The 11516-nt window shown below is 37.3% G+C and overlaps 2 protein-coding genes across 2 annotated transcripts in view; one reads left to right on the top strand and one right to left on the bottom strand.

Annotated features, from left to right (window-relative positions):
• ARNT2 (aryl hydrocarbon receptor nuclear translocator 2) overlaps positions 1-11516 on the bottom strand; it is a 140533-nt gene that overhangs the window by 122174 nt on the left and 6843 nt on the right. Inside the window, exon 4 of the mRNA XM_085308707.1 lies at positions 3227-3343. Coding sequence (XP_085164833.1) covers positions 3227-3242 — 16 coding nt within the window. The 5' untranslated portion in view covers positions 3243-3343. The remainder of the gene's footprint in view (positions 1-3226; positions 3344-11516) is intronic.
• Positions 10843-11516, top strand: part of CTXND1 (cortexin domain containing 1) — a 50183-nt gene continuing 49509 nt past the window's right edge. Inside the window, exon 1 of the mRNA XM_085308717.1 lies at positions 10843-10961. The gene's annotated coding sequence lies outside the window, so the exon portion shown is untranslated. The remainder of the gene's footprint in view (positions 10962-11516) is intronic.

The raw sequence follows: 11516 nt of genomic DNA, 5'->3' as shown, positions 1-11516 counted from the left end.
AAAGATGTTCCTGTTGTACGTTTGTTGCTTTGTTTCTTTTTTTTTTTTTTTTTAGAAAGCTCATGCTGTATTTACCTCATAATTGTAAGTACAGATTAAATTCCCTGTTTTTCTGTATTGTATCTTAAGAATCAAACTCTGCCACAGTCAAAGGGAGGTGTAAGTACTCACAATTAAATAACGTGATTCAGTGTTTTCAAATTCTTTTCTTAAGTGTGGTGCTGCAGGGCATATCTCAGGATTAAAATAGAGGAGGAAAATTCACTGGTAATTGCTCATTTATTCCTGTCTTCACTGCCAGGAAGAAGAAAATACTTACTAAATTCATGGCTTTCTCTCACCAGCTGATCATGTGGGGTTAGAGCTTCTCTCCCATATTGTCTGACATCTTTTGCATATCTCATCGGCATCATTTCTTTTGTGCAGAGGAGCATGGAAACATGTTCTCTAGGCAGCTTAGCTTTCTGTTAATATTTGGAACTTTCACAGTCTAAGAACTCTAAATTTTTGTTCTACCAAGACTTGGCAGTCAGATAAACGCTCTCATTAGCTAAGCCTCACCAGGTATAGAAAAGATTATTGGGGACTTTTGTAGCTTACAGCCCTGGGTAGAACTATTTTGGTTTTACCACTTTGCAGGTATACATGCCCACAAAAGAGAGTAAGAATATGAGTTTAGTAAACAGCTAGTACCAAGTATTTGACATGATGCCATATACATCCTATGGTTCTACAGTTCTAGTGTTTTCCCAAATTTATTACCCTTTCAAATATGTGTCTCTAGTCCTTCATGATGATAAGAGAAAAAAAAAGTTCTAGCTTTCATGATCATTAAAATGCCTGAATGAGCCAAAGATAGAGCTGACATTTTTTGCATGGAACAAATTTCTTCCAGAACCTGCAGCTTCATCAAGGTGTTCTTTCGGAACATGTTTTCTTTGCCAAAAAAGTCTGCAAAAAGCTGGAACCATTTTTTCTTTCTTATTTCATTTCAGTCATATCAAAGCAGTTTATTTCAAGCATATAAAAAAGTCTAGTTTTATCTACCATCCCTATGTGTTTGACTTAGACTTCTGTAACATATTTTAATCATTTAATAATATTTTAGTATAAAAGTTAAAATTGCAAAAGCCAGCAGCATCAAATATTTCCATCTCATTAAAAAATCTATTTAATTATTAACAAAGCAAGTCATTCCATTTTTCTAGAATTGAGTGTATTTTTGCCACATCAAACCTGCTAAAAGTTACTGTTTTTATTGCAGTCAATAATGAAGAAAATCTTAGAGATACTAGAAATCTCTAGGAAATGACAGTTTTATTTTCCGATCAACTTTTTTGGATATGTTTTGGCTATATTTCTAAATACCTACCATTAGCATTGATAATGCTATTGGACTGCTGACAGCATTGACATATTTAATTAGTACCATTGGGTTTCCAAGTGAATAATTCAATTGCTGTTATTTTCAACAGGTATACCAAGGTGCCCTTTGCTCCCAAGTGCCTCCAAACTCTGTCTAACTGCATGAACGTCCAGATGCACCTAAGATAACAGACAAATGGTCTGCAAAAGTTATCAATATAAAAACCTCAAGATAGTAAATATAATAAAATACTGAGATTGTGGAGATAATGTTAGAAAAGCAACATTAAAACCTAAGTAGAGAGATGTGTAGTGTGCGTATTGCACATTGTTCACCTACACTCAGTAGAAGTCCAAGTTTTATATATGTGTTAAGCTGCTGAAGAATTTCCTTTTTACCAGATTATCTTACCACACAACATTCAAATTCTTTTGCAAAATTAGTTTCATTTTACTGCAGAGCAGAGAGCTGTAATGCACAAAACATAAATTGTCCTGTTCTTGTCGGGGGAGCAGTCTTGAAATCATTAGTCAGTTTGGCAGCATAAGGAATATAACATGGAATCTGTGAGATGCATATGGTAAAAATTTTAAGTCTTATGACCAATCTGTTTTTTTATACCAACTTTGTATATCTTTAAATTAAATTAGATCTATTAATTTATCTCTGATTTTGGATTGGATTTTTATCTCAACTGTTTCTTTGCAGATTTTGATATTTTCTGCTTTTTTAGCGTATGTGCTAAGATCTGAATACCAGAGGAGATAGGGATCATTAAAATAACATTTATTGTCTTATTGTTATTGTTATTCTTGGGACATGTCTGGTGCTTTTAATGTGTTCTCCCTAAACRGAAATAAATAACACACTTCCCTGGGAAAACCCAATCTCTTCTTGAGATAGCCATGTTTTAAAGCTGCCTTTACTGTCTATTTGGTTCTCATAATGCTTTTTATGCTTGTGCTTGTTTTGCCAATTTCCATTCCCAGGAAGCCAATTTAGCCTATGTAATAAGACTGACACTTGACATACTGCAGGGAAGTGTACCTTATCAGAAAGGCTTAGTTCCAGAGGAAAAATTATTTGTCCGAAAGTGTGCAGCACAGCTTTCATTTGATCTAATTAAAGCATAAATGTCATTGTTCTAAGGTTCTTTAAATTACATGTGTTAAGCTATATGCCATATTTTCGTATACAATTAATGGGCAGCTAACTTTTCCATTTCCTCTAATGTCACAGGGGATATATTTGGTATAATTTTATTTAACGTTTTAACAGAAGGTGCAGAAGCTGAGACTAGGCAAGTTTGTTATAAATTAAAAACTAAATAAGGCTCAGTGAATCAACCTTTTTACGGCACGAATAACTTCTTCTACATGTTATATTGCTTCTGTATAAGAAGTACGTTCCAAAATTCTACTCCCTAATGTGAAGGGTTTATACACAGTTTGATCGGTTGACAGGCAGGTTCATCTTTGTTGGTAATTACATCAACAATAACATTCTCACAAGGGGCATGAGAGGTTATTTAAATGATACAAATGATATACAYGTAAATAGATGCCCAGATTCTTGTTTCATTGCACATGTACATTCATCTATCAGCTGAGCCACTGGAATCAATGGCATTACTCCAAAAGAAATGGTTTAACTCCACAAGTAGAAGATCTGGGCTCCAGAAAATCTCCTGCATGTGTCATTTTAAAGGGCTAACTAAGACGACTCACAAACCAATTTTTTAGCAGGCTGATGCTTGCACAATCACATGCCACAAAACATTTTCACTACAAACAAAACATAAGGAAAAAATGCCAAGCCATAGCATTACAGGCTGATAAGCCTCTCTCAAAAATCACTCACCTTTGGACTGTAGCATGACCAGAACAGAATGAATAGGCAGAAGTGCTAGACTCCAGGTCCCCTGCTCTTATGAAGGAGCAGGTTTGCAGGATCAGTTCCGCAGGACTTACAGGAGTTCTGAAAAAAATAAGTTGTCCCACAAATCATATTACAGTCAGCACACAGCCCACAATGCTGGATTACTTGCAGAGCTCTAAATCAAAAGCAGAAGCAGTGAACAAGCCAAGTGTAGGACCTTTTTTGCAAATGTCTAATGCTTAAAGATTGAAGACTGAATATTGAACTACCAAGAAAATACATACTCTACATTTCAGCCTAGATACTAGCTTTTTGCAATGCTGTGCAAAGTAAACGCTGTTTGGCTGGAGAGTCCACAGCAGTCACTTTCTGCTGAGACCTAAAACTAGACAATGGTTCTCTCCTCATACGAATAGTTCTTTTGAATGCATGGGATTACTCTCATGAGTAAATGCCTCAGGACAGCCTACTGGTGTAGGTTAACTTTTTGCTTTCACAGCAAGAAGGCACTTATTGTAAAGACTGTAACGACTTTACAGGGCTTGGGGAGYTGCATACATTAGACTGGATAGCACCCTGCCACTTCTAACATTGCCTGCTCATTATGTCAACAGGTCAGTGCTTCTGGAGTAAAGTGCCAGAGTTCATAGACAAGCCTCAAATCCAACAAAGTCAATGGGAAACTCCCACTGACTTCAGCACAGCCTTTGTCTTTTCTTCTCACCCATTTCACTGCAACCTTGGCATGTCAGAGGAATGCCCCTGTTTGATCTACCCCTGCCTTTCAGCAGGTAAGACCAACTTCTTGACAAGTATGAAAGATAATTTAGGTTGATGTCTTGGATAAATTACCTGGAAACACCCAGACACATGGAAAGGCATGCTGCTTATCTTGATGTAGAATAAACCTAAGTTTGTAGACAGTAGAAAACCTACATTAAGTTGTCTGAAAAGAGCACAGTGATGTGCTCAAGAAATGACCACACTGAAAGAAAAAAATGTTCATACCTTGGAAGTCTTGGTTTCGCTGTTTCAGGATTTCTATTCTTCAAAACAAGGACTTTAAAAGGACAGACAGATGTCCAGCATACACGGAAGACTTGATTGCATCATTTATAACCCTGTCATTTAAGCTAGTTTACAAAGATAGGTTTACAAAAGTGAGAATTTCACACTACATTTCATAAAATATCTTCTCTGCTTCATGTTAGTTTTAAGTAAAATTCTGCAATTCTGGCCTAATGAGCAAGTGCTGAGGCTTTAAAGAACTATGCTGATGCAAGTCCTTCTCATCATGAATGTGTAAAATGAGATTGAAATACTGAATATAATTTAAATCACTAAAAGAACAACTCTAGCTAGTGCACAAGACTTATGCTGTATGAGGCACAGAATCAAACACCAGAACTGAACAAAATATATATAAAAAATGCAAAATATTACCACACTGCTAATATCTATTCCTTACTTGCTTTAATACTTTTGCTTCTCTGTTCCCACCCTGTTAACACGCACAGTATATTTGGCTGGTGACTGTGTGGCATTGGGGTATTCTAGCTATCAAGACTTAATTGCATTCTTCATTTTCGTTAGAGACCTTGCTTGCAACTAAGACGACATTGGTCCTGAAAGCCTGACTCATACAAGCAACCCTTAGTTTCACAAAGAATCCTGTTTGCCTCAGTGTGATTTCTCACATGAATATGAGTTACACAGCTGGCCCTCACTGAGTATTCCTTTTTTCACATCTGCGTGTGGGAGGCAGAAGGTTGGGCAGCTGGGGCACTGGGAAAGCATCTGAGAAAATGAAGTTCTAATTCCTGGCTCAGCTGTTGGCCAGCCCCATGCTCTCGGACAAAGATCACAGAGGCAGAAGAAGCAGAGAGGGACCAAGTGAGTTAACCATCTTGCCTGTAAATTAATCAAGGAGCATCGTGTCTGTTAACAGCGGGCAGTTGCAGTGCTTAGGACAATGTAATTTGTTTTCATCTAAAGTCTGCTCCACTGATGAGTAAAAGAYTGTGTTTTTTCTGCTGTTTTAATAGTGTGATGTAAGATCAGAATAAGACACAGATTCGTTTATTAGCAATAATAATATTTCAGTGGATTCAGTCCACAAGCCCAGTTTCCCAGAGCAGAAGGCATTATTTACCACCACCTAGATGAGCAAGAAATTTAACTCTGGATCTACCAGAGTTCAAAACTACTTCATATTGCAGACCATACAGGGAAATTGTCATTTGCATAGAAATAAAAGACCTGATCTTGAGGTAAATGCAATCCTGGTGCAAAGGATATACAGATTTCTGACTAATCACTATTTCCTTCCCTTCCCTCAACTGAACTATGTAAAGAGAAAGAGTTTAAGATCCACAAAACAAACAAAATCCTGGCACTGGTTATTTCATCTCTCTCATATATTTTTAAGASACATATAACATATCTTGTTAGTAAGAGGTTTTTTTAAACTGATGATCCCTAAATATGAGGAATGCATAGACAGTGGTATTGTTGCATTATTGTCTTATTGGCAAAAATAAGAAACAATATCTACCCAGACGTGAAGTTGGCTTTGACGTAGAGCAGCACAAAGTCAATAAATATTTCCTTCAGTCCAGTCGAATTATTCCAGACTAACATTTCCAGAAATGCCTCTTAAAAATCCCCCTAATAAACTCAGAGGGTTATGAAATAATGGATAGCAGACACAGGACACCAAGAGGTAATAGTATATGTTATTGGTTTTATATGCTTAGGTATGACACAACATTACTGTTGGGATACATGTTGAAAGAAGAAAACAATGTATGGACAGGCACAGAGGCACTATGTTTCTATCCTATGGATTCCATTCAAATGATTTGATTAAGTAAAATGGGGAGCTGGATTACCAAAATGATGTAAGCAGATGCAAGTAATTTCTGTGAAATTCATTTTTCAAGAATGGGTATTAGAAGCCAGACAGAATACCTCCAGAAAGCTGTTACGAAGTTCTTGATAACCCATAGTACCAATTTGAGCATATCACTATTAATTCATCTATTCAGATGCTTATTTAACCCTCATCTCAGCATCTCTCAGGTTCTTTGTCATTTTTCAATAACACACATTTTAAAAATATATTTTTACCCTATACACATATCTTCCTGGCCTTTATCCAGTTATAAATCCCAACAGCACCAATGGGAAGACTGCAGCTGACATCAGCCAGAGATGGTGTGGGCCTTTGATCACTAAAAATGTTTCATTATTTATTTGTTGATGTCCTTTCCCCCTCACAATGGTTTTGTTAGTAGTAAGTTCAAAGAATTCATAACATTTGAAAACCAAACACAATGCAGAGTCCTGTTTTGCTGAATAAATTAGAGGGAGAAAAAAGTGAGAGAGCTCATGGGAAAGGGTCAAGAACTGTAGATGGAGCCAAAGCAAAAATGCAACAGGAATCCTGGAAATCACTATTGATGGAACATAATGAACTTCTCTGGAATCAGTCATTGTGCTCCGGGTTCTCACATCTATTAACTGCCATACACTGATGCTGCAAAAAACAGTGTTCAGGTGTTTATAGACTATATACAGGCCTCTCTGAACACAGCACTTTTTTTTTTTTTTTTTTTTTTTTTTTTTTTTTCCCCCCCTCTCCACACACACCCTTTTTTTTTTTTTTTTTTTTTTTTTTCCCCTTTGGCCAGGAGCAGAAGTCCTCATAGAGAAAGGTCACTGAGCTGGTTCAGAGCATTTGAATGCTAAAATGCCATGCTCACAACTCACTTTCCAGCCCTGCCTATTCAGAGAGTGGGTCTCTGTGAGTACTGTGCAGAGCCAGAACCACTAATGTCATCTTCTTTCAAATCATCCTTCAAAACTAACTTTTTCCCAAGTCCACAGATTCCTTCCAGCAAGGATGTCATTGAGTAGTGATCTGGAACTGTAAATCTTTAAGACCTGGCCTTCCCATGGGTTTCACAAGGCTGTCAATGCCTAATTCGGAATGGTAGTTTCTTGGGAGTGGGACTGAGTCTTCCTTTTTCCTGCCTTGGGCTGAGAACATTGTTGACACTTAGCCAAGATGCAGAGAGTTGCTTAGGTGGCTTTTAAATTTGAAGAGGCAGATGAACAAGGATATACGTCACTCTGAAAGCTTTGTGGCACAGTACCTCTGATAGACTTTATAATCCTCTGCCATATGGGCTCGCATAGCTTAATGTTCAATGGAAACATCAGGCTGGTTCTGAATAGAGATGGAAAAAATTGAGCTGTTACACTGCTTGATCCTCCATGCTAACATTAGCCAACATGTTGACTTGGACATCTGAGCTCACACTAATGCAAACTGGGGCAGCCGTGTGCCTATAATACAACTGGTACACCCTCATTTTATTGGGGAAAGGAATGGACTTAACTCCACCACAAGAGTCTGTTAGTGACTGCTCAGCAAACTGAATTATAATCAAGGTCCGCTGGGAGAATGTTACGCATCCATACAAATGCAATATTTATTCCAGTATCCACCAAAGATTCGATCCAAAGTAGTGACCTTTTGCTGCAGGTTAGAAACATAATCACAGCATTTTGTTCCAGCTGCACAGACTCCAACATGGAAATTGCTTTTGAATAACCTCTGTTCTGCTGTGGGCTATGGCTTTTATACTGCAGAGGGTATTTCCTCTTGGAAAACTTAGTATTTTCTTGAAGATTTCAGCAAGAAATACAAATTCAAAAGCAGTAATAGAATGCTTAACTGAATCCCACTTGCATGGGCCGTTAYTTTATAGTAAATACTTCTGTAGCCTGTAGTGACCTACTGACTGAGACTTGAGGAAAGTGACCCTCCTTTCCTCCTGAAGCCTGTGGCCAGACTGAGAAGCCATGGCAGATAGATGAGATGAATGTGTAGGATGGGGTAGGAGGCAGGCATGATGGGATTCAAAAAAATCCCAAACAAGCTCTGGTAAAAGAAGCAGGTTCCAAAATATTATTAAGGTTTTCAAGGCTTCAAAGATAAAAGAATCATTCCAAACATAAACTAACATCCCACACCGTCAATGCTTGTACTTACATGCTGTTGGCTCAGTAAGTTTTTGTTTTCAGTAGAAAACCTTACTGCATTTCAATACTGTTGCCAGGAGTTTGCAGACATGATGTTGACTGCAGAAAACTGCTGCATGTGGAAGATCATAATTAATTTACAAAAATGCTGAGTATGGCTTGTCCTAACCTGTATGGCTTAGCATTGGAGTTGGGGGAAAAAAAGAAAAAGGAGACTTCACAGTTGTGTTCAAATACAATATATTTTCCACCATAGTTTAACTGAGAGCTTAAGTTAACCTTGCCTTGAAGACCTTCCTTCTTCTACCGGCCAATAGTGAACAGTAACAAATAATTACTGTAGATCAGCCAAAATACAGTAGCCTGTTTTTTAAATAGTTTTTTAAACCTGAGCCTTCAGTTTCAAGTTTTTGCATCCCTACTGTATTGCTAAATTTATTAGTCTCCAAGATATAGGTTTTTTGATCATATATATTTTTCCCTTTTCATTTATGCTGTTTGAACTATTTGAATTACTCATCAACATAAGGTCAAAGCGCTTCCTATGAATYGCTCTATCCTTATGATGCAATCCTATGTGGCTTTTATAAGACCAAGCTCCTAAAGGCACATTACTGATATTTTCTTAACTGGCTAATTAGTTCTCTATATTTCTCAGTCTAGACACACAAATTCATTCTTATAGGTTTGCTGTTGTTAGTGCTTTTATTTCTGTTAAACTGAATAAATTCATGAGCTTTCAACATAAGGGTGTTACTTTGGACCTTTCTTCCCCAATATCCTCATTACTTGCTAAGTGTAGTTTAAATTACATCAAAATTAACAACAAATTTTCTATCCATTCTGAAATCCAAAATACAGGGCCTCCTGCTCACTAATTTAAAGTACAGATCCTACTGGTAACGGCAGTAGGCCTCTTAACAGATTTCATTGCTTCATTGTACTTCACCTAACTTCCCAAAGGGAACATTTCAAAACAATTGCTAAAGCTTTTTGGGGTTAAGAAAAGCATTAATGGAGTCGGAAAAGGCAGGTAGTCCTGGTGTTCTCCTGGTGTCTCCAGGGAGAGACAAGTGCGTGTTTTGTGCACTTTCACATCCATTCCTGGTAATTCAGATGGCTAAAACATACTCATCTGATCTGATTTATATAGCAAAGAAAATATTTCATAATAAGTAGGCAGAAAGATGACTAATTAACAAATTCTGCAGATTTTCAGCTTGCTCCTGTTAAAAGTTATGTTTATTGCTATAACAGCAGAAAACTGAAAGCAGAAAACTAAACAAAAGCAACAAAGAACAGACAAGGAATTAGAACTAGTAGTCAGTATTGGGAATGTTAAGTCAGATGGTATTACAGCACTGGCATGTTACGCTGTTATTTCAACGTCTGAATGAGCCAAGCCTAGAGGAAGTGAAGTTTTAAGAAACTCCACAGAGTCTGCCACAAGGAGAACTTCTTATCTGTTCTTCAAATCATTTGTTGGTCTGATACCTATTTTAATTTCTTTGGTATTCTGAAGAAAAGTTGCCCGAACAATTTTGTTAAATCCCAAATTCCTTATATTCATGAGATCAAAGCAYGGACTCAGACCAAGCAACCGGATGTCCTTCAGTTACCAAAGATTTCCTTTTCGTTCAGAGGAAGACACGAGAGACTTCCTTCAAATGAATTTGTTTGTTTACATGATTTACAGAAAAGGGCACCATCTGAAAAATGACTGATCACTTAGCTTAGCTCACTGTAAGTTCTAGTTCTTTCAAATAAGTAACAGGCAGCTTTGCTTTCTTGGCTGGACATTCCCTCCTCTCTTTAAAGAGTGCCCCTACCCTACAATTGCACTGCACTCTAATCCATAATATCTAATAATTCAGCTCCAAAATCCGGTCTCGGAGATTGCCCTATTCCATGTACACTGAACATCAAACCCCAGCGAATGCCTGGGTATCAATGCCAACCTTTAACACAATCAGATATTTCTGGTTTTCATACGCCCAAGTGCACTAGGATTTACTTCCACCTGCTGCTGAAATAAGCTCTATGCAGCCATGAAGTTCAGCCCACATTTTTCCAGTCTGCTGAGTTATCTCCATCTTTGGGCTCAGGTGTATTCCCCTCCTCTCTCTCATCCCCMGACAGCTGCTGACAGCCCACTCCTTCCTTTCTTGTTCCAACAAGTTCTTTTTAAGATTCATATTCTTTTTGATCTCTGGGCTTTCGGTCTTGGCAAGCCAGCTGTGCAACTGCCTGAGGCCTGGAAAACAGCATTTTCCCAACTGACAATCGAGTTATTTTAACTCTCTTGAAGTTGTTTACCCCAGGTATCATGTCTCAACCACTGTTTTATTGCCTGTTTCCATCTTCTCCCAGACTAAACAACTTTCTTGGACTTAACTGTATAAATAATCTTCACATACACAGATTGAGGCATACAGTCTCTTCATAAAAGCAGTATATTTAATTCCTCTGGTTCTCCAAACCACAGGAGTTAAGATCAGCTATCTAGAATATTATGTTAACAATTCCAAGGTTTATAGGTTAGATTATCGGCAGCAAAGACTTTTGTGTGGCAGGGTCTCTGACTCTTGAATTTGCTTTCTTTTCTAGGTCTTCTCTGCCCTCTGTTATTCCCATGAATAGGGGGCTGAGGGAGTTGGCAGGCCATCAGGTGAGTTATTGCATAAGGCAATACTGCATATTGCTTTTAAAAGAATCCTAGCAACCACAGCTTTCATGCTCTGTAAATTTATATGCTACAATTTTCCCCTTGTTTAACATTTTCTAGTTTTCTAACACTTCTCATTGTTTCTCTTCCTTTCCTTCTCCCACACTGATAATATTTTGATACTATTTCTTCTGTTTATAATGCATTTTAAGCCAAGAATATTTTTACGAGAGCCTTTTTTTTTTTTTTTTTTTTTTTTTTTTTTGATTTCTTTTGAAAGGTGAGGAGAACCAAACACAGGAGAACACTTTCAGCATAAAATGGAAAACATTTTTCAAGATCTCTTAAAATACACTATTCGTTAGCAGGGCAATGCACTGAAAATGAAAAGCACTGCATTCTACTTCTTTATCTAGTTCCCCACTTTGGCTACTTATTAGTAAAATGAAACACACTTAGAACCTAAGGAGATAAGCATAAATACCTAGACAAGGAAGAAGAATTTGTAAATCATTTTTCTTTTTTCTTTTCTCTCTCCCTTTTTTTTTTTTTTTTTTT

Source organism: Rhea americana, unplaced genomic scaffold, assembly GCF_003343005.1.
Source record: "Rhea americana isolate MKP2758 unplaced genomic scaffold, rheAme1 scaffold_28, whole genome shotgun sequence".
Classification (NCBI taxonomy): Eukaryota; Metazoa; Chordata; class Aves; order Rheiformes; family Rheidae; genus Rhea; species Rhea americana.
Note: the sequence above shows the minus strand (reverse complement) of the source record. Positions and strands in the feature narration are given on the sequence as shown.